The sequence below is a fragment of the Crocodylus siamensis genome, chromosome 6 (assembly GCF_052110815.1).
Source record: "Crocodylus siamensis isolate JL-2025a chromosome 6, ASM5211081v1, whole genome shotgun sequence".
NCBI lineage: Eukaryota > Metazoa > Chordata > Crocodylia > Crocodylidae > Crocodylus > Crocodylus siamensis.
Genome location: NC_143400.1, coordinates 53,646,762 through 53,670,105, shown reverse-complemented (window position 1 = coordinate 53,670,105; position 23,344 = coordinate 53,646,762). Strand labels below are relative to the sequence as shown.

General features: G+C 45.8%; 1 protein-coding gene across 3 annotated transcripts in view; it reads left to right on the top strand.

Moving 5' to 3' along the window:
• The window catches only part of VPS8 (VPS8 subunit of CORVET complex), a 151,996-nt gene that overhangs the window by 115,690 nt on the left and 12,962 nt on the right, over positions 1 to 23,344 (top strand). For all 3 annotated transcript variants that reach the window (XM_090051167.1, XM_090051165.1, XM_090051166.1), the window contains exons 42-44: positions 3,883 to 3,963; positions 11,133 to 11,302; positions 14,412 to 14,580. In XM_090051167.1, coding sequence (XP_089907293.1) covers positions 3,883 to 3,963; positions 11,133 to 11,302; positions 14,412 to 14,580 — 420 coding nt within the window. The remainder of the gene's footprint in view (positions 1 to 3,882; positions 3,964 to 11,132; positions 11,303 to 14,411; positions 14,581 to 23,344) is intronic.

The following is a 23,344-nucleotide window of genomic DNA, read 5'->3' as shown; positions in this document are numbered from 1 at the left end:
AGGTGAAACTGGCTGCTTGCCTTCCCTTGTCTCTAGGATCCTCTGCAGGGTGAGGGGGAGAGAGAATCACAGAGCTGTGGCAGCAGGTTCCTTTAAGGCATAAGCCTTTGAGGAGCAGCTAGTCTGACTAGGCAAATAGGAGCTCATTCCAGAGCATGAGTCTCCTAACATTGCTTTGCACAAGAAATCCCCACTCCTGCTCCACTTCTCTTCCCATGGCTAGAAACTGTGTACTCCTTGGATAATACCTTTGGGTAAATCCCCCTTGACTTCCTTCATTATATAGTAGTTATTGGAATTCGTAAGCTGGCTGAATACCTTGTGCAAGAAGCCTAAGGTCTTGGTCCCAGAGCAGATTACCCTCCTCTTTACAGCAAAGCACTAGTCTTCTGAGTCCACCTGGGATCTCCATCACATTTGTCCAGCTCCTGTTAGAAGCTGGCCTTCTAAACTATCAGTGTTATTTCTAATGAGGTAACCCTACTGGCTGTGGTTGGGAATTTATCCGTAACAAAAGAGAAGCAGCTTGCACTTCCAAAGGAATCATTTTTTTTCCCCCCATAAGAACCTATGTGAGGGATGGAAGTGTAACCCCCTTGGTTCAGGCATGGGAAAAATGTTTTGGGCAAAGCTGGAGCAGTCCCCAGTGAACAAACAGCTCTGAAAGATGCTGCAACAGGTGAAGCAGCTGGTTTTGATAATTTTGATAGCAAGATGCAACCATGATTACAAGTCCTTAGGGGCAGAGCAGCCCTAGAATAAAGTGTCATCTTTGGTTCAGCTGACACTTAATGGCTTTTTGTCTCTGACTCAAAGTTTTGCACTGCCTTCAGATTTCTGTGAAGAGGAGGAGGACTTGTCCTATCCAGAAGTGAGGGATTGGCAAATGCTTTGGTACAGGAGAAAGTTGCACAGATCAGGAAACAGTGTGGTCTGTTTGCTTGCTTATGGCTGGTTTTGTGTAAGGAGCTAAGTCGTGAGCACCTTGAGATTTAGCAAAAGAACGAAAAGTCCCAGGCTATGACTTGTCATGAAGGCAAAGGGAGGGAGCATCGCTGAACCAAGACCAGGCAGGGGGTGGGGAGTGCAAGCAAGTCTAACTTGCAGCTACTTGTCTTTCATAGAAATATCAAGAAGGAAGGCTGGAAGAGACCTCCAGAGGTCACCTAGTCCAACTCCCTGCCTGAAGCAGAATTGGCCATCCTATACAAATCCACTTTCTAACCCCTGAGCAAAACTACACAGTCAACACTGCCACAGCCACAAGACATGACACACAAACTTGCCACAGGTGGAGCAGGATGACCATGGCAGCCAACATCCTCCTTCTGTAAAAGGTTGTTAATATACCCACAAGAGATCCCAGGGAGAAGATCATGCCCCACCACTACAGGAGGAGGCAACCCGCTCCACCCTCTGTCTGTACCAATCCGACCATGGGATAAAATTCCTTCCTGACCCCAGATGTGGCAATCAGTATGACCCTGAGCAGAGGGGCAAGACCTTCTAGCCAGGACCTCCAGGTTTAAGTCCCAACAGGAGCACTGCCACAGCCCAGTCAAAATCCCTAGCGTTGCCTGCAGCCAGCACCTGATGCCTTTGAAGAAGGCTTTTAAAAAAAAGAAACAAACATGCCCCGCCCCCCCGCCCACACACACACGCGCGCGCACACACACACACAGCCCTTAAAAAGTCAAGTAACTCAGAGCACAGCCTGTCCTAAGTGCCTGGAAAATGCCAAGTTCATTTGGATGCTGTCTTTTAATAATGAACTAAATGCCAGAATTATTAGCATTCAGCAGGTTGCAGTGTGAGCCTAGTGTACCTGTTACTCTGTTCTGTCATGCTTATTTTCTCATGTAGTTTGTAGAGGCAATAATTCTGCTTGCATAAGTCAGTAAGCTCCTGTGACCATATTTGTGATCCATCACCATCCACACTGTCTGTTGGCTGTCAGATTCATTTGTGGTGGTCTGTGCTTGGTATACGTAGGGGTAGCTGCATTATGTTTGCACCAAATCCAACCAGGCCAAAAATAGCAAACCTACCATTATAAACAGTTTTTCAGCTTTAATCTTGCATCTGATTTTTGCTGCACAGCTACTGTATTTACCCACTTCCAAGATGAGGTTATTTCCCCCATTTAACATTTGGGGTGTGAAATAGCCCCTCATCTTGGAATCGAGTACAGAGTAGCAGCAGGGGAGAGGCAGCTGCTGCTGCTGTCTGTCCCCCATCTACTCCCTTGCTCCATGCCTGGCATATGGAGCAAGGAACAGCTGACACAGCAGCAGCATCTTTGGCCAAGCCATGGAGCTCAGGGTGCAGCTGCCACTGCTAGCAGGCTGGGCTGAGGCTAGAGCAAGAATGTGCTGGAGTGGGGCTGGAGGGTAAGTGGCGGTGGGGGGGTGGAAAGGCTGCAGGAGTGGGGGAAACGTGGGGCAGATGGGGCAAGGGGGTGGGGAGGCAGGCAGCATGGGGGTAGATGTCAGGGGTAAGGTGTCAACGTGTTTGACTCACCCCTGCCACTGCTTTCCTCACTGCAGCAATAAGGGGGATGAATTTAAGATGACCCTCCCATAATTAGATGGAAAGTTGGAACAAATTTATACATTTTCCTTGCATAGAATGTAAGGGGGCGGTGGGGTGTCTTGAATTTAGAGTCATCTTGGATTTGGGCAAATACCATAATTTGCTACTGAGTGCTTTTCTGCAGAAGTTTCTATTGTACCTGACCAGATTTTTGGACTACCCAGATAACCTTTTTAGGTATTTGACTGCTTCTAATTTTAGTCTGTTAAGTGAAATGTTTGATTTCTCACAACTTTGTACATCTCATTATATGTATCTGAAGTCATCAGCTGATTTCAGTGTTTCTTCATATTTGTCCTTTTAGGAGTAATATTGTGGTTGTTCTCTTATTTCTTTTATACAATGCATTTATCTTGTGTGCTCTTGTTTCATCACTGCGTAAAATGAGTTCTTTTTTATCTTGAAAACCAGGCGGACTGTAGCAGAGGAAATGGGTTTGATTGAATGGTGAGCCTCTATTGAACTGCAATGACATGACTTTAAAAAAACAGCAACCTGAAGCAAAGAGATTATTCTGTCTATGTTTGACATTTTGGCATAGGAAACATGTCCCTTTTAGAAAGATCTGCAGTGTAGAGATGACATCTGTCTCGTATATCTTGGAAATAGTGTTTCCTCCTTCTTCCTTGGCACTCAGCTGTGCTTTTTCATTCTTTTAGAAGGCAAAAGGTGGCAGTACTCCTAACCTGCCAGCAGGCATAGGGAACAGTGTTCCTTTCTCTTGAGGTATAGAGGACATCTGGCATTTCTGTGTAGTTTCTCTCCACTCTTGTGGGAATGTTTTTGTCTTAATGAAGTTGTAAAATTGCTGCTATTCATATCTCTGTGGTAGTAGATGGAAAGATCCCAGTCCTGATCTATGCTTTGCTCTGTTAAGGCTATCTTCTTCATTAGGAATTTGCATGAAAATTAACTTTCTCTGGTTTTATTTTGGAGACGCTATAATACAAAGTAGCAAAATAACAACTTGAGTTCATGCTCTTTGGAAAATCTTTAATCTGTAGCTTCAGGCTTCATGGTTCTGCAAAATGTAATCTAAGTGGTCTTTCTTGATTCTAGTAGAGTAATTACCATTTAAGATGTCAGAATCTCTTGGGGATTTTTTGCCCTCCCATACAGGAGGGAACAGGTGTTTCTGATAAACTCATGTAGTAGCTAAACACTGACCTTTTAATAGCAACTGGTAATCTGCCATGACACCCTATGGGAATAAAAATGTAATGGTGTGAACTGCCATGCTTTGTATTCTTTATTTAATTGCAGATTTATTTTATTTATTTATTGATGCAGGATCCTGTTTATGGTAAAGGGAAACTTGGAGAAATTCAAGGACTTGTACTGGGGATGCTGGATACGTTTAACTATGAGCAGGTAAGTTGTATGCATCTTCTCATGCTGCCCTTCAGTGACTAAGCACTTGGAGGAAAAGGTGATTTGATTAGGAACAGTCGGCATGGATTCTCCAAAGGCAAGTCATGCCTGACCAACCTGATTGCCTTCTATGATGAGATGACTGGCTCTGTGGATGTGGGAAGAGCAGTGGATGTGATGTACCTTGACTGCTAACAAGCCTTTTGATATGGTTTCCCACAACATTCTTGCAAGCAAGCTAAGGAACTACAGGTTGGATGAATGGACTATAAGGTAGATAGAAAACTGGCTCGATTGGCAGGCTTAATGTCTGGTTGGCAGCCAGCATCAAGTGGAGTACCCCAGGTGTCAGTCCTGGGGCTGGTTTTGCTCAATATCTTCATCAGTGATCTGGAAGAAGGATGGAGTGCACCCTCAGCCAGTTTGCAGATGATACCAAGCTCGGGGAGTAGATATGCTAAAGGGTAGGGTTAGGATTAAGAGTGACCTCAACAAATTGGAGGACTGGGCCAAAAGAAATCTCCTGAGGTTCAATTAGGACAAGTACAAAGTCCTGCACTTAGGACGAAACAATCCCCTGCACTGGTACAAGCTGGGGGCTGACTGGCTGGGCAGCAGTTCTGCAGAAAAGAACCTGGACAGTCAGCTAAATATGAGCCAGCAGTGTGCCCTTATTGCCAAGAAGGCTGATGGCATGCTAGGCTGCATTGGTAGGTGTGTTGCTAGCAGGTCAAGGGAAGTGATTATTCCTCTCTATTCAGCACTGGTGAGGCCACATCTAGAGGATTGTGTCCAGTTTGGGGCCCTCCACTACAGAAAGGATGTGGACAAATTGAAGCGAGTCCAGCAGAGGGAAGTGAAAATGGTTTGGGGGCTGGGGCACATGACTTCTGAGGAGAGGCTGAGGGAACTTATTTAGTCTGGAGAAGAAAAGACTGAGGGGCATGGGCAACTGGTACCTCCTGATACTGGGGAGGCACCAGCAGCTGATTGCTGACCAGCAGGGGGTACCAAGCAGCTGGCGGCAAACCAACAAGTGCCAGCGGTGCTTCTCTCAGTGCCCCCACAATCTTGGGGGCATCAGCCTGCCAATCGGCAACCGTCCTCAGACCCCACTGGGAGTGTCAGTGGTAGCCAATGTCAGGGGGTGCACGTGCCCCCACATGTACCCCCTACGCATCACCACTGTTGAGGAGGAATTTAATTGCAGACTTTCACTACCTGAAATGTGTTTCCAAAGTGGATGGAGCTGGACTGTTTTCAGTGGAGGCAGATGACAAAACAAGGAGCGATGGGCTCATGTTACAGCAAGGGAAGTTTAGATGAGATATTAGGAAGATTTCTCATGAAAAGGGTGGTGAAGCACTGGAACAGGCTACCCAGAGGTTGTGCACTATCCATGCATCCTTGGAGATTTTTAAGACCCTGCTAAACAAAGCCTTGCCTGGGATGATCTACTTGGGGCTGGTCCTGCTCTGAGCAGTAGGTTGGACTACACGTGATCTCCTGAGGTCCCTTCCAACCCTTGTTTTTTATGATACAGAAGTTACCTGGTATTGTCTGGAAGAAGAGTGGTATGTTCCTGACACAGTAAGTTATTAAGAATGAAAGCGCTGATGGTATATATTTGTTTTAGTTCCATGAGACAGGAGAAGGAAGTTGGATAAATTATTCTTAAACAGGTTGTCACTTGAACAGTTGTGATGCATATATTCTCCTACACTTCAGCACATGTGGAGGTGGATGTAGTTTAAGTTGTCTACTGAAATTTACTTAAAATGGGGTATACGTGTTTTGATTTCTCTGTGGGTTTTTTGGCGTCTGAGTTCTAGCTACGGCTGTAGCTCTTGGCCTTAAGCTTTCTCTCCCGTACTTCAAACTCTGCCTGTACCTCTCATTCCCAGCCCACAGCTCTCTGTCAGCCCATTGTTATTCCCTCCACCCCAATACCATGTCTGGTAGATGTAGTCACTCGCCTTCCATCAGGGATAAACTTCATACACATGGGATCAACCCTGCCTCACTCCATAGGGAGTCCCAGACAGGGTCTCAAACAATTAGCCTTCCTGCATAACTTATAACTGAAGAGAAACAGCAAAGAGTTAAGATCAGCTCTAGTTCTCACTATACAGCACAGCCACCCCTTCCCCATCTCATCCTCTACTGCCTCCTAATACTGATTATACAGTACAGCTGTCCTCTTCATCCCAGGAACCTGTGCTCTGGGGGAAATTGGGGATGCCTGACTACTTTAACACCACATGATCCTTCAGTAGATCAGCAAGATTCCCAGGGCCTGAACCATGGATATGTCATTTGGGGCAGGTGTTTGGTATTGTCATGGAGCCATTCAGCCGTTTCCTTGTATTGTATTCAAGGGACGTGCAGGCTAACTTTTGTCTGATTTCTTTTCATAGATTTTTAGCAGGCAGTGTATGAAACTGGACTCTGACTGAAGTGTGTCCCTGGGAGTCTGATTCTTCTTTGTCAAACAATGCATGTTATCTCTCTACTCCATACCTGTCTTCCTCAGCCCATCTTCCAGATATCACTTTGTGGATATTCCAGCTGTTATCTGGACCTTAGCAGACATCAGACTGAGCCCCTGACCTTCCTTTCTCCCCCTTTCTCTGTTACTACTATCCAACCTTGCATTCAGTCCACATTGTTTACCTGATGCTGAAAAAAATAATGGAGACAACTCTTTGTTTATGGGTGGGAGGGTTTTAGTGTTTGCTGCCACATAAGCAATTGCTCATATTGCTGTAAGGGTATTGTACATTCCCACATATGGCAAGTCAGCTTATCTTCACCCACATCCAAGAAGATGACAAGAATTGATAATAAGTGTAAAGTTTGGAGTCTTTTGTGCCCTTCCCATATTGCCATACTGCCAAAATTGCAGGTTCCAGACCAAAATGCTCTTTGCAGCAGCACTGCTTTGAACTCAAGAAGTTAAGTTCATTGGCAGTCCCCTTGTGTCCCACTGGCAGTGCATAATCTGGATGTGAACTCCAGGGTTAGCTACTGGGATTGTGCATCCTGGATGCAAATGAGGTGCACTTCCCCCAAAAGGTGGCCAGCTGCTTCACCCCACTGGAAGTCACTGCCAGTGAGGAAGGGCACTGAATGGATGGACCCAATCTGACATGGTTGCACGTGGCTGTTGTTCCCTGAGGTGAGTAACCAGTCAGCTTCCTGTGGAGAGTGGAGTGGTGCCCACAGTAAATCTGGGCGAGGAAGGATGTGGCCAGACTCTAACCCTCTGCATTCTTGAACAGCTGGTTGCTTAGACCCACACATCATCCTCCAGACCTGTTAACAGATGGCAGCCCAGGCCCCTACAGTGCTCCACCCTCCTCCTTGGACAAACTAGTGTTCCTCAGGGAGAAGCTGATTACAATGCACAGGCCTTTCCTGCCTGCATTGGATCACCTCTAGAAGAACCCAGTTCCTTTCCTGCTGCGTTCACCTGGCTCTGTAAGATAAGGAGGGTGGAGCTGCTCCTGCCCTGCACCGATTGGGAACAGTGGTGACAGAATCTGGGTTCCTCTGCTGCCTGGTCTACGGGATGTTTCTTGCCAGCCAGGGGAGCAAGCATGGGGAAGGGGAACCCACCTGCCACTGCTGTCCCTTGCTGAGCCCAGCTGCAGCATCTCTGGAGCCCCTTCCCCCTATGAAAGGGATTGGGAGGGTTGTGAGGGGCTGCAGTTGAGCTCAGCAGGGGGCAGCAACAGTGGGTGGGTCCCCTGTTCCCCACTTGCTCCCTGGCTGGCAGGAAGCACCCAGGGGCACCCATTGGAGAGGAGGAACCTCTCATTCCTGTATTCCTGCTTCTGCAACTGTTCCTGTATGGAGTATGTCTGAAAGTGGGGGGTAAGGAGGAAGAGAGGAGTGATGGGGGGGATGCCAATAAACACTGTCTGGATTCACTGCTTCCTGGCTCTGAAGAAAAACCCTGGGCATGAGGGACACCTTTGTGTTCATCCTGTCCTCCTCTCCCAGGGAGATGGGGCTTGAAGGGCACTTTCTTCTCAAGGAATTAGGTCCCCATTTCCCTTTTGACTCCTCTGAGTCGCTTGGGGCCTGGAGGCAGGGAGTAAATAGCAGTTGGTTACTTTTACCAGTTGCTGATAATCTGTCGGGTTAACTGCCTGATCCTGGTGTCTGGCAGTGATAACTGAGAAGACTGACAGCCCACATGTAGGCTTGTCCAACAAGGATCACTTAGAGTCAAAGAACCATAGAATGAGGGTTGGAAGGGACCTCAGGAGGTCACATCTAGTCCAACCTGCTGCTCAAAGCAGGACCAGCCCCAACTAGATCCTCCCAGCCAAGGCTTTGTCTGCTTGGATTTTAAAAACCTCCAAGGAAGGGGAGAGTCTGCAACCTCTCTGGGTAACCTGTTCCAGGGCTCTACTAGCCTCCTAATGAGAGAGTTTTTTCTAATACCCAGCCTAAACTTCCCTTGCTGCAACTTGAGACCGTTGCTCCTTGTTCTGTCATCTGCCACCACTGAGAGCCCAGCTGCATCCTCTTTGGAACAACCTGTCAGGGAGCTGAAGGCTGCTATTAAATCCTATCTCAGTCTTCTCTTCATCAGGCTAAATAAGCCCAGTTCCCTCAGCCTCTCCTTGTAAATCATGTCCCAAGCCCTTTGACCATTTTTGTTGCCATCTGCTGGACTCTTTCCAATTTAAAAGCAATGAGCGTGAAGAATAAGTGTCTCTTTTGTTTGTCAGGGTCAGTTGGAAACTGCATCAGCTCTTGGTGGCAGGTGGCTTCTGATCTGCCGTGATTTGGCAGCATTGAGAACATGCTGTCCCCTTTTGGTTCTGTCCCTTTAAGAGCCCAGCGACACAGTCTGTGCAGTTTTGTGAAGTGCCCTATACTTCTGCCAGTTAACCTGGTGGGACCTTATGCTCTTAAATAATCCCGAGGAGAGGAGAAGAGGACCATTGTGTTGAACTGACATGCACTTGCATGAGGCGCTTTCCTTTCAGAAGCAAGATGTTGCTGTTGCACTGTCTTGCTGTTGAGAGTAAAGGGCACCAGTGACCCTCCACTGGTTCTTGTGCATGGGTTCCTAGTTTGGGTACTCTCATCTTTTAAGATTTTTTTTTTTTTATCCAGTGTTTGGATTCAAGCCCACAATAAATTATTTTGATATCACCCTCTGAGGCAAATGGAGGAGGGGCCTCACTTATGACATTGCTCTTATTCCAATCAGAGCACTGATTTGTACGTGTTCCCCGGAGAACGCCATCTCCCTCGGCCTGAGTCCCTCTGTTGGACGGTCTCATCTCTCCCTGTAAGAATTCCCACCCCACAGGGCTTTGTGCGAGTTGTGGCAGGCCACAGAGTGGGCCTCTCTTGGTCTCTTGGCTCCATTCTGCTTTGAAGTCTTCAGTCTTCTCCATTATGTCATGAATCCCGGGGCTCAGATATCTCTTCCTGTGGTTCATTCTGTGACAAAAAGGACCTTGGGCTCCTCCTCCTGACTCACCGCTAGGTAGAAAGACTGTTACCATTCAGGATTTTACCTTTTTGTAATCACTGGAAGAGGACTCCACTGTAGCATCTGACTGCCACTTTGCATCTCCATCAGACAGGAAACCTCTCTGCAATGTCACAGGAGCAAGGCTAGGGCTAACAGAGCTCAAGCCTGCCATTCAGATTGTCTAGAGGGAGTCTTGCCTACTTGTGCTAGACTTCCTCCACAGCTGTAGCTGAGGCCATCTCTCAAATGGAGAGTCCTGAGCAGACCACCCATCTCCCTCCAAGGGATAAAGGTGGTTTGTGGGGGAAAGGCTGTCTCCAGAGCAGAACCACTAGAAAAAAGAAGAGGAGTTTCCAGATTCAGAGGTGCATGTAGTGCCAAGTTTCGAATTTGTGCACCAGCTCCCAATTTACCCTGATTCTTCAGCTCCTTTTGGAGTAGGGCTAACTTTAAAATCGATATCAATAATAAACTACTGACTAAATGTTAAAAATAATTTCTATTTTCAGCTTTTCCTTGTAGGTTGCCATCATGGCATGCCAACTGTTATCCATATGTTAGTGATGGAAATAGTTGTCATCCCTGTAGTTTCAAGGCCTTGGATTGAGTTGAGTCTTTCTCTTTTAGGACACTTCAGTGCACTGTGTTTGCTCACCCACTGCATTTTGATTTTTCCTCTGTCTCGATATTTAGTAAGCCAGACCTGCAATGCCAGTCTCCTGGACCTTGTGGCATTGATGCTTGTGCAATGTTCCTTATACAGCGATCTAACCAGTCTTTAACTATCTCCCACCTCGAGAGAGGTATAATAGTTTGTGCAACCACATCACAAGGTGATGTTCCAGCAACCTCAGAATTGCATAAGTGGTGCTCAGTTTTCAAAATCCTTTGCAGGTAATGGGCATGACAGAGCTCCCAGGTCTGTAACGAGTGCTTTGAACTTGTGTCTGGGAAGAATGCTGGTGATTTCTCCTCCTGACGGTGCTGTGGGAGCTCTAAAAAAAAAACAAACCCCAAGCAGAATGTTTGTAGGTGGTGTGTGGGGCTTGAACAATGTTCATTCCTATTTAATAGGCCTCTCCATGTGTGCTCTGAGATCATAAACAGAACTGAGTATACAGCAGCCTGGGAAACATATTCCTCACAGTAAAACGCCCCTGGTTCTTAACTTTGTAATGGCATACAACTCAGCCAGGCAGAATTGTCCGTATCCTGGGAGACTGCAGTTCTTAGTATTTTCATACTTGAAGAGTGGAGTGTATTTGGGCTTACAGCTCCTACTTCATCTATATCTTCCATGTAATTTCAATAAAATGGTGGATGTGAGGAATAGCCTTGTGCAGACAGTTTATTAGAAAGGTCGAGGACAAGGGAAGCCTGGAGTATTGCAGCTGTTTTTCAGCGATTCTGTTCAAGAGTATTAAAATGAGCACTGTAATTACTTCTCTAAAGGGGGAAAGCTGTTGTTTCTGTTAACCTATCCTGAGGAGGGGAAAAGGGATGCTGTGTATTAGCAGGGTGGCACTTAGGGTATGCATAAGGAAAAGCTGCACCTTTGCTCTTTATTTTGTAAGGTGCTCAAAATGATGAACTGTCATGTGACAAATGTCTGCAGCATGGTGAGAGGATACACGACTTCACTATTGTGTGCATTTGTCTTCCTGCACAGACCCTTCTAGAGACTACCACTAACCTCCTAAACCATGATCTCCACTGGTCCCTTTGCAACCTGAGAGCCTCTGTCACCAGAGGGCTGACCCCGAAACAGGATTATTGTTGTATCTGTCTGCAGCAATACAAGAGAAGGCAAGAGACTGCTGATGAAATCATTGTCTTCAGGTAAGCATAGAGACGTGTGTGTGTGTGTGTGTTCAAAATAAGGCTGAGAAAAAGGGCCAATGGGAAATAAAAGATGGGAGAAACTTACTTGATTTGAAACAGGAACTCCCCTAAACTCTTATCCAGCCTCCAGACCATATAGACCTTGGCCAAGATCAGATCTCATCATGGTAGGCACTGTGCCAACAAAGTGCTCGCAATCTATGGGTACATTCTCCCTGCAGTGAAAGGTGCAGTAGCTCACTCCAGCTTTGCACTAGTTCACTCCAAAGTGATAGCAGTGGAGCCCTGTGCTCCAAATCGTCCCAAGAGCTTGTCCATTTTTTCCAGTAGCACTTTGCAGCCTGCAGAGAGCTCTGCATTGCCACGACTAGGCTGAGCTAGCGTGGGTGTGCCTCCACCAGCCGTAGTCATGTACGTTCAGGAGATCAGGCAGACAAAGAAAAGTGGAACAGAGACTGGGAAGTGCTGAAGCTTGCTACAGAAGACACAAAGCTGCCCCCCGCTGTGAGGAAAGTCATTTATTTTGCTTTTGTGGCAGAATTGAAGGCCTGTTCCTGTTCCTTCACTGTGTCCCAGTGCCTGCAGCCTTTAGGGGAGTTGCAGAGTGCTCTAGGAAATGTTTTATGCCAACACAGGGGTTGTAGACAGAGTCCTATGCCAGCATGTATTTTGGCAAAGTGTTTCTGCTGTTCTCTGAAGCTGGAATCTGCCTGTGAAAGGCATAAATAAAGGAGAGAAACAATCATGTCTTTGTTGTTGGAGTTCATAGGATTGTAGGAAAGAGCTGGAAGGGACCTCAGGTAGTCATCTGTTCCAGCCCCCTGCTCAAGGCTGGATCATCCCTGACTAACCCATTCCAGCCATGCTTTGTTGGCATATATGGAGTTTGTTAGGGTCCCATGTTGTCACCCATTCCTCTGGGTACATGCAAAATTCCACAAACCTGTGACACCAGTGGAAAAGGTCAGTGAGCCCAGGACAGGAAGCTGGAGCAGGAGGTGACTCAGCTGGGAGGCTTTCAGTGGTGGACTGGGAAGAACAGCCTTGCAGGACTGGGGAGCGCTCTAGGAAAAGGAACTCAGCTGGGTTTAGCTTTGAAGAAGGGATGTTGAGGCATGGCCACATCAGGGTACTGGTACACTGATCTGTCCCTTGAGTCCCAAAGAGTTTGATCCCCTCAGTCCCCTGGGCATAGAGCTTTGGCATGCTTGGTTGAACTGCTTCCATGTTAAGCCTTTTCCAGATGTTTATCCCTGCCTCAGTCCCTAGCATCCAGTCCCACCCACAGAGAGTGCTGATCCCAGAGGAAGGGGCCTCATTGTTCCTAGTAATGCCTGAAGTGGGCAAAGGACAATCTTTAATTTAATTAGACTACATACCTCTGGCAGATGCAAGGCTATTCAGCTGGGGAGCGCACCTAGTTATCAGCATGGTTCAGCCAGCAGGCTGGTTAGCCCTTTTAAGACTGCCTGTGGCAGTGAGAGTACAACGACTATGTAATACATTGACCAGAGGCACAAACTCATCCCTGTTACTTGAGGATGTAGTTCAGGTCATGCACAGAAGAGATGGCAGTCTGTTGCCTTTTAAGGGGTAATGCCTCCTAAAAAAAAAAATGGGGGAGGACTCCAGGATTGGATTTGATAAAATATAACAAATGGGAGTCTTGTCTTTGAACCAACAAGTGGTGTGAAACACCAGTACTGACTCCAGAGTTGTTTGCTACCTACCAGAAGCCTTGGTCCTTCTCTGCAGAAAGGACTTGTAAATGTTATCCTGGATGTACAAAGAGAGGAATTGTCTAGGACATTCTGAATAGGATGATGGGAAGAGGCAGGTAACAGAAAGAGTTTTGATAGGATTTTCCCAGGTGTTCAGCAGTTGCCTGCCCACTCCCACTGCCTTCAGTGGCAGCATGTGCCTTGTGCATAATGAGAACATCCAAAACATCCAGAACTGTGAAGAGTTCAGCTCATAATTTCTCATTATGGAATATTTTTTGGCTGCTTTCTCTGAAGCACTGGGTTCTCTACCACTGGCAGGCAGGATATTGATCTAGGTGGACAGTTTGGCAAGTCCTATTGACTCTGCCCCCCAGATGAGGGCAGCAAAACTCACCATGAGGACTATTTGCATAGTAATGATTAGGTGAGTAAATTCATCCAGTTCTTCTCAGGGCTAAGTCTCAGCCAGCTAGCCCTTCATCTGTCTTGGTTTTCATGAGAGTCTGGTGAGGTAGTCTGAACTGCAGTAGCAGGGTTGGAAGAGATGAAGACATACTGCTGGGTGTTGTCATACTAAAGGACCCTACAAAGATGAATACTCAGTGTATGGTCCCATCCATGGATGGAGGGAACAACAGCCAAGAAATAGCAAGAGACTTTAAGACAGGGAGGTGCAACAGTCCAATGCCATCCCCTAGAGCAGTGGTCCCCAACCCAGAGCTCACCTGCAAGACCCTTCAGTGTTGCTTGCTGCCACAGAAAATTATTGCTTGCCACAGATATGTGTTGCCCCAGTAGATGAGGAGTGTGGTCTTTGCCCAGAAAACAAAAAAGGGTAGGGACCGTTGCTGTAGCATCTCTCAGGAGGGAAAGAACAGAGCCATGCAAGCATGATACGGTCTGCCTTGTCTCACAGTTGATCTCTCACATGGGGCCATTGATCTCCATCAGGGACCATCGTTCAGTATCTAAAGGTATTTTACCTGTAACCAAGGTTCTCCAAAGACCTTGTGACCATGATCCCACACTTCCAGTCTCTTGTCCATGAAACACTTGCTTCTGAATAGGGGTCGTTGAAAAGCCAGGACAGGGTCCTTGTGTCTTCAGTGCTAGAGGTCCTACCCCTGTGTCCTGCTGTACCTCTGTCAGCAAATGTGATTCTAGCTGGGCTGTGTGTGTGTGACTTTGCCCAGGGGTGATGCGTGGAAGCAGTATTGTTCTGTGTATTGACATTACAGGTAAGCAGGCCTTGGGGGGGTAGGTTTTTCCCTGGATTGGAAATCTCCTTTTTCAATCATTGCTTTATTCACTCAGGTAAATACCCATGCAGTATTACCCTGCTTGGGAAATATGCTAAATGGTTTCCTCCCTTGTTTTCACAGCTGTGGCCATCTCTACCACTCCCTCTGCCTGCTGAGCAAAGAGTGTGGCCTGGAAACCCAAGGGCTGATGAGATGGACATGCTACAAATGTAACTCCAGTAGCAAAGGGGGGAAGCTATGTGAGAGCTTCTCAGAGTTGAAAAAAGGAACCAGCACATCTCTGGCTCAGGTAAGCATCACAGGAGGGCTCCTCCCAAACTACAAACAGACTGAACTGGTTGCAGTGGTCTAGATTTGACTGATAAAGGGATGAGGAACTTCCTCTCCCATATGTGGAGCCCAGCTTCATTTCCTGAGAGTGTGTGTAAGAAAGGAGGCTGGCTGCTAGGTAGAAATGTTTCTTGCTTCATCTGCTGTATCAGGGCAAGGGTCTGGTCATCAGGACCAGTTCCCCTGCATTTAGATTTCAGCATCTTGTGCAGATTCCCTGATGCAGACCTCAGAGAGAGACTGCCAGGGCCAAGGACCGCCAGCCCAGAAGATGGAATTTTTTAGCCCTTTCCAAACTCAATGAGCCTGAGCACTTTTTGTACTGGGGGGCGATGCCATCAGCCTCATAAAAACAGTAACTTACTGATGATGGGTTTGTTTCATCACCGATTTCAGTTGGCAAAGAGCCTCTGAAGGAAGTCAGTGTATGGTGCAGCCCAGAAATAAACTGTCTGTATGCAAACTCCTACTTTGTCCTTGGCTTGATACTGTAAATTGCAAGTAAAAATAAATAATGGATGGCTTGCCAAGATGTTCCCTTTGAATAATGCATCTCCAAAAGCAGAGTTATGCTGGTGAGTGCTACAAAGGAAGCTGGGGTTGTGGGCTTTTCCCCTAACTGCATCGAGGTATGTTGTTCATTTACTTTGCTTTGGAAAATAACACCCTCCACCCCTTACGCGCACACACGCACACCCATTAATGCATTTCAGCTTCTAAAAGCAAAGTAATTCAGTGTCTGAGTACATTTTTACAGTGTTTTGCTCAAGTTTTCTTCCACCTTCTACCAAATCAATTCTGATCAGAAGATAGCTAACTACATTAGTCAACTTCCATCAGCTTCTGTAGAGGGAGGGAGGAGCAGGTAGGAAAAAGCTTTCTGCTAGGAGGCAAACTTTTTTGAGAAGTAATCTCTGAGGCGTGCATGGGAGCACAGTGGAGTCGCCACAGTTGTATTGTATTAATCCTTTAATAGTAACAGAAAGGGAGACATCCCTAGCACTGTGTGTGGAGCAATTCCGAGCCCAAACCTTTTTATATATTATTTTTGAAAATGAAAAGTGAACAGTTCCTGCATACAGTGCTTGTGATGGTGACCTCCAAGCTAAAGCAAGCTCCCAACTTCCAATCTAAGCACTTTCTTTTATCCTGCTATGACTTTTATAAGGGATTGACTTGACAACTGCTGTGGTGAAGACAGAGAGAGGGTTTTTTTTCCTGTAACTCTCAAAATTTAGAATATTAGAAATGGCCTCTTGATAATTAAAGTTACTTGACACTGACATTTTATCGCAACGTCTCATGACTTTTTGGCCCCAATTTTCTTAGTGGATGATTCGTTAAATAAATAAAGCTCAGTGCTGTCTGCTTTAGTAGCCTCTAGACACTCAGGCATGGGTTGTTTTTCAGCCAGTATCTGAGGGAGGAAGCTACTGCCACTAGTCTGTGCCCCAGATTGCTTATGCTTTTAATACGCCAGACAGACCCAGTGTGGCCTAGCGAGCAGAACACAAACAATCATAAACACACCGTTTCCCTACCTTCTGTGGCACACGCTCTTTCAAGGGTGGTTCCTCTCTTTTGCCCAGGCTGGATCTGGCCTGCTGGAGCCCTGAGGGTCCCCTCCAGCTCATACTGTCCCTTTCTCAAGTTTGTGATATTTATCCTTTAAATGCATGGGAAATGTGTGAACTGCTGCCTTTAAATCATACCTACCTAAAATAGCAAGAGGTAAAAAATAACAAAGCCAGCCATTAAACTTATGTCACCAAAAAGCCTCTTTTTAACTCTAGAAGAAAGATGGCTAACTTGAGCGGGACATAGGGCTGGAAGAGTGTCCAGGGATAAAAATGGAGGTATAGAGATGGCTAGATGCAGAGGAACTATCCTGGTTACACCCTGAGGGGGCTGTCAAGCCTTTTGTCTCTGCATGCACTGGAGTTCAGCACCTGGGGAACTGCTGCAGGTTCAGGTAAATGAGTAGACGCAGCAATGCAATAACTCTTATGGTGGTTCTAATAATATCGTATGCTGATACCACATGGTTCCACTTGATTAGAAAAGCCAAGCCGGTTTGTTTCTGTTTGATCATGCCCATGGAGGAGCACTACAACTCTTTCAGCCAGCCTGTCTGGTGCAGCCGTGAGGCTCAGCTGGCCTTGACTTTCTTTAATTGTAGCATTGGCTCTTCTCTCATGGTCTTTCACTTACTGATGGTCTTGAGAGAGATTCTTTTTTTGTGTGTGCGCGCGTAGTTTTTGGCATTCTGGTCTTGAAACACTCTTTTGTCTCTAACATCTGTATTCATTTTTGCTGCCGTAGTTGGGTTCCTTTCTAAGGACATTTCTCTTCACCTGGATGTCCATTCTAGAACACCCTCTTGTAGTTTGTACTAGGGCTGGAGTGTAGCTGTAACCTTGATGGTCCAAGGAATATCTGAGACGCAACAAGTTTTTTGGTGATGCCTTTTATTGGACTGACTGTATGACTGGGAGAGATGTTAGATGAGTTGTCGGGTATGAAATGTCCTTTCTCACGTACAGAATGTATTTTACCATTTTGCCATCCTGTGACGCCTGTGATTAGTTTAGAGTTTGCCAAAATTTATTAGACTACAGGCCCCTCTGATCTCCTGTAGCATGGTGTATTCAAAATCCTCCTGATCAGGAGACCAGTAATTGCATTAGCATAATTGTGCTTGTGTTGCTTATGACTTGCAGTCACAGTGTCCAATGCCCAGCCCCTTCTACTCAGAAGCCTCACCTCATTAAGTTTGTTTGAAATTTTACAGTATTTATTTATTTAAAAAGAAATCAAATTCAGGAAATGAATGAAAGGCAACAATATTTGGCTGTCAGGCTTGAGTACAACGTGCATCCCCTGCATTGGACCCTTGCAGATTACCAGCATCTGTCTTGGGATTTTCTGTCAGATAAGGAGAATTTTGGAAGGAAATTTGATCATCTTCTGTCAGTGGAATATTTTTTTAAAGTAATCTCTCCCAAGGTTCAGAGATGGTGAAACACAAAACCAGGGACTGTAGCTTTAAATAAAATTAATCTTTCCTGAAGGTTTTACGATTGATATTGTCATCCCAAACACTAGAAAGGGTGTAATTATTTGTATGAGTCTTCAAGGGTTTTTGTTTTTTGGCCTCATTCCCAATTACTTAAGGGACTCAGAGAGCTTCTGCTGAAGTGCCTGTGTAGAGTGAGTCTCTACAGCTTGCCTGACACCAAGACACTAATAGTTGATCCCTCCCTCTACAACCTTCCCACCCCACCCCCACTTTGGTAGGACAAGTAGTTTCCCAGTGCATCTCATACTGTTTCTCGGTTTTAGGTGGTATGTCCAAAAATTTCGTCCAGTGAAAATGACATCGCCTAAGGAAGAAAATAAGCTTTTGGCACTGCCATTTCAAATCGTGCCTTGCTGAGCCACTGGAAAACTAACCCCCTCACATTTCTGTAATGCTTTGTATATAATCCTATGAGCAGATACCAACATACTCTATTACAACTGTCCTGAAGCCCTGAACACTTAGTTTCATTCATCTCTTGGTCTGATCCAGCGCCTTTCTTAAATCCCTTGTGAAACCCTCCATTTAGATGTTTGTTTTCGTTAGCAGGCTGTGAATTAGGAATAGCTTGGTACTGGGAAATGCCACTGAGCATCTGGAGTGCATTTCATAGCACCAACTCTGCTCTGCCGGAGCACAGACTGTCAGTTTAAATTCTGCAGTGCTGGTGAGATTTATATGTGAAGTGACAACCCAACAGACAATGTTCTTTGTCTCTCTGCTCTGTGTGCGCAAATTTTTTTATACCAGTTCCCTTACAATCTGCACTTATGGAAAATGGAGGAAAGTTAGCATTGACCAAGGTAGAATGAAGAACATTAAATGATGGTGTTGATAGAATTGTTTTAAAAAAAAAAAAATTATTATTGTGATGCAGATTCATTATCTTGGCTTGAGGCTTTATGCCATGAGCTACTAGGAAGAGGGGAGAGAGTTTTCCTTTCTGGCAAACTGCCTCCCAGTTTCTGCAGATTAGCTGAATGTCTCTACAGAATTACTTTTTAAAGTAGACTTCCAGAAATGCACTTGAAGAAATAATCAGTACATAGTTCAGTTCTTGTATTTTTGAGTACTTTCTAAGATGATGGAAAGTTTTTTCTTTTTGTTTTTTTTTTTTTTAAAGAAAAAATTTATCTGAATATTTCCATTCCTTCCTGTAGACCAGGGGAGCCCTGGCACGTGTGCTGAGCACAGCATGCGAGGCCATTTTGCTCAGCATGCCACTGCTGGCCTGGGCTCTAGGCAGCTGCTGCCAGCCACGAAGCCCAGGCTGCTCCCAGCAGGCAGCTGGGTGGCTGCAAGCCCTGCTGTGGTTGGCAGCAGCTACCCAAAGCCTGAGCTGGCTGCAGCCAGGAGGCTGCAAACATCTGCTCCAGGCTCCAGCATTAGCTCCATACTGGCGGGTGCATGCGTGCCTTAGAGCGGACTTAGCTCAGTGGCCCAGGAGCCCAGGTCTGTGTGCCCGTGCATCTGGTTCTGTGTGTTTGTCTGCCTCTGCCTGGTCCTGTGTGACTGTGTGCACACACATGTCTGGTTCTGGATGTGTGTGTGCATGTGTTTGTTCTGGGTGTGTTCTGGTTCTCTGTGTTTGTGCACATGGTTCTCTGTGTGCGTGTGTCTGGTTCTCTCTCTACTCTCCTTTCTCTCTCTCTCTCGCCTCTTTCTCTTATTTGTCTCTTTTTTTCTCTCTCTCATTGCAACATGCTCAACAAAAAAGGAATACACAACAACAAAGGCAATATTTATGATTATTAAATATACTAATATGCAGTGCGTCCTGCCATGTACATTCCCCCGCCCCCTTTTGTTTTTCTGGCATGCTGGCACTCTGGCACCTTCCAAGGTAGCCATTGTGGTTTTTTCAGCATTCTGGCCAAAACACATTGTCTACCCCTGCTCTAGATCTTCTCTGAATACCATTGTATTAGGGCTGTGTGAAATTTCGCTGGCCGTTTAGTTTCGGCACTGTTTCAACCAATTTTGAGGTCAAACAACAACATTGAAACAAAACAAAAGGCCTCGAAATAGCCTTGAAAGAAAATGAGGCTGGTTGAAATGTTCTGAAAGTCCCCGGGGCAAGATCTGGTAGGGGGCGGCGAGGCAGCTCTAAATCATGTTGGGGGAGGGAGGCAGCCCAGCTGGGCTGCTTTCCTGACCCCCGTACTAGATCGGGTCGGGCGTGGGAAGCAGCCCAGCTGGGTTGCCTCCCAAGCCTGGCACAATCTAGCGCAGGGGTCGGGAAAGCAGCCCAGCTGGGTTGTCTCCTGTGACCAGCAGGATCTAGTGCTGGGGGTGGGAAGTCATCCCAGCTGGTCTGACTCTACATCCTCAGCGAAACTTGAAACAGCCTTTCTGTTTCGACGGAACAGAACAGCTGTTTCAACTCAAAATGAAATTCGAGGTGAAACTGTTTTGTGGAACCATCGAAACTCTAGGCAAAACAGAACGGTGCCATTTCACACAGCCTACATTGTATATCCCCAGATCTTCCTCAAAACTCTCAGTACATTTCATAATTCCTGTCTATATTTGACCTTCTTTTCTGTCCTCTTTAGATTTGTTTTAAGGACAGAAGCAAAAGTGACCCATTTTAAGACAGAGTTTTTGCAAATATACCTTTTCCCTCTGATATTCTTTTTATAGTGACTTGGGCTACAGGAAGTAAAAGCACATTAGCTGGATCTTGTACTTAAATGCTTACAAATGAAATAGTTGCCTTTGACATCCTAAATCCATTCACCTTGAAAGCTACAATGCCTCTGCCATCTTTGTCTGTCAGGTTAGAGATTGAGGAAGAATACAAAACTGGTTCTTGTTTGGAAGGTTATCCCACCTGAAGGGGGTTATAAATGTGCTATTTGTAAGGAGAAGCTTTATATCATACAGAAAACGTCCAGATACTCAGGATTCAATCTATTTTAAATATGGAGCAATTGCCAAAGCATGTGACTTCCCAAGGCAGTGCTTTAAGAACTGTTCAGGGGGTGAGGCATTTTACTAGAGACCTCTTCTGCCAAGTTACCACCGTAGCAAATAGCTCCTGTGATTTGCATCAGTCCATTTGCAAGACCTGCTGCTAGCTGTGCCTCTCTCAGGAGTCTTTGCTGCCTTTTTAAAACCCAGCTTACATCCTGCATCACATTTCTTTTGGGCTACGTTCATCCCTGCAAACCTTCATTACATGCACCTGAAGCGTTGCTGCTATGTTTGTATACGTATGTGTGTGCGCGTGCATGCACCACATTGTAATAATGGTCTGAGTTATGCCATACTTGCTTCTTCACAAATTGGAGAATTGGACCAAAAGAAATCTCATGAGATTCAATAAGGACAAGTGAAAGTCCTACACGTATGATGGATAATCCCATGCACCAGTATAGGCTGGGGGCTGAATGGCTGGGCAGCAGCTCTGCAGAAAAGGACCTGGTAGTTGCAGTGGATGATAAGCTGAATATGAGCCAGCAGTGTGCCCTTGTTGCCAAGAAGGCTAACAGCATACTGGTCTGCATTGGTAGGAGTGTTGCCAGTAGGTCAAAGGAAGTAACTATTTCCTTCTATTCTGCACTAGTGAGGCCATAGCTGGAGTTCTGTGTCCAGTTTTGCACCCCCCACTACAGAAAGGATGTGGACAAATTGGAGAGAGTCCAGTGAAAGACGACAAAGTGGTTTGGGGGCTGAGACACGTGACTTATGAAGAGAGTCTATGGGAAATGGGCTTATTTAGCCTGGAGAAGAAAAGACTGGGCAGTGATTTAATAGCACCTTCAACTCCCTGAAGACTGGTTGCAAAGAGGATGGAGCTGGATTGTTGTCAGTGGTGGCAGATGACAGAACAAGGAGCAATGGCCTCAAGCTGTAGCAAGGGAAGTTTAGGTTATAGTAGGAAAAAGTTTCTCATCAGGAGGGTAGAAAAGCACTGGAACAAGAGGTTGTAATGTCTCCATCCTTGAAGGTTTTTAAGACCTGGCTAGACAAATCCTTGGCTGGGATGATCTAGGTGGGGCTGGTCCTGCTTTGAATGGAGGGTTGGACTAGATGGCCTCCCGAGGTCCCTTCCAACCCTCGTTTTCCATGATTCTATGTGCTTCCTGCCAGGCAAGAATCACCGAGCAGTCCTTTGTTGCCAAAAAGATAGAAAAAGCATTATAAATATTCAAATTAGAAACAACTGGTGTCTAATCATTGCGTGTTTGTTTTTTTAAAAATGATCTTGACCCCTGATGAATGTTTTATGGATGCAAGAAAGACAAAGCCTTCCCAGCCCTGTGTGGTTCCAAAAACATTTTGGTACCAAGTGTTGCAAAGCAGGATGGTCCCATTCCATCTTACCTACAGCAGCTAGACCTCACTGTCATACAGAGGATACCACCATGAGTAAGACCATGCCTTAACTGGAACTATTTCCTGCAAGAGGTGCAAAAGCAGCTGAAGGTGCCACCCATAGTGACTTGCTCCCATTGTTGATATAAATCAGAAGAAAAGAAATTGAGGCAGCTAGTACCATGTGCTTCTTATCAGTGAAATAACTGTGGCCATTGAGGATAAGAGCATCTTTTTAATGTCTTTTCAGAACAAAAGAGCCTCTTAACAGAACCTGGGGAAAGATACCACACTGTAAAGATATTTTATCTAAGAAAAAAATGCATAGTGAGCACCAGTGGCTGGAAGCTGAAGTTGGCAAAGCTAAATCAAGAGAGAAAATGCAAATATACCAGTGATTTATCCACGGAAGTGGCTTGCTCCCAGTTGTGTAGATCATCAGTTGCTTATAGCCTTTAAATCAAGGTTAGAAGTCTTTGCATAAAAGAGAGGCTGTAGTTCAATCACTATTTAAAGGGCTTCATACAGAAATCCTTTGGGTGCAATTGTCCAGCCTAAAGGAGCTCAAAATAAATCATCATAATGATCCCTTCTGGCCTTCCAGTATAAATGTGTCTTTTGGAAGGTAGGATCTACCCTTCAGCATCTAGCATCCAACATCTTGAATGCAGGTGCCAGTTTTGCAGGAGCACTCCTTATTTTGAGATACGTCCACACACTGGGAGGGTTCCCAGTCCCTAGACTAGCTAGAGACAAGACCAGACAGGTTGGCTCTCCTAGGCTCCTAGGAGCCGTATTGTGGCAACTCCAGGTGACGTGAGAGCAGTGGCATATGTAAAGAAACAGATGAGCTCAAGAAGGTCAAATCTTCAATGCCAAAGTAGTACTGAACCCGAATCATGTTGCAAACCAGTAGGTCATGGTGTGTTTTATGTTTCTGAACTATTGGTGCACAGGGAAGTTGGCTTATTTTTAATGCTAATTTCTTTGTCTTCCATTAGATAGCTCATTCAAGTGAAATATCCCTATGATTAGAGCAAAATGGCTTCCATTTAATGAAATACTTCAATTACAGCCCTCGGAGAATTTAGGAGGTTTTGCTGAAGCAGAACCACTTAAGTACAGGGACAGATGTTGGGCTGAATTCAAACTGCTGGCAGTTCCAGGGACTGCATCCATCACAATTGCCGCCATTTATTTGTAGTGTAGCTGAATCGCATTGTGCTTGGCAGTTGTGCTTCTGATCTCAGAGGCACTGGTACAGCTTATTACATGTACCTCTAGCTTGAGACTGGTAGTCTTCATCTGTCTGCTCAAATCTGTC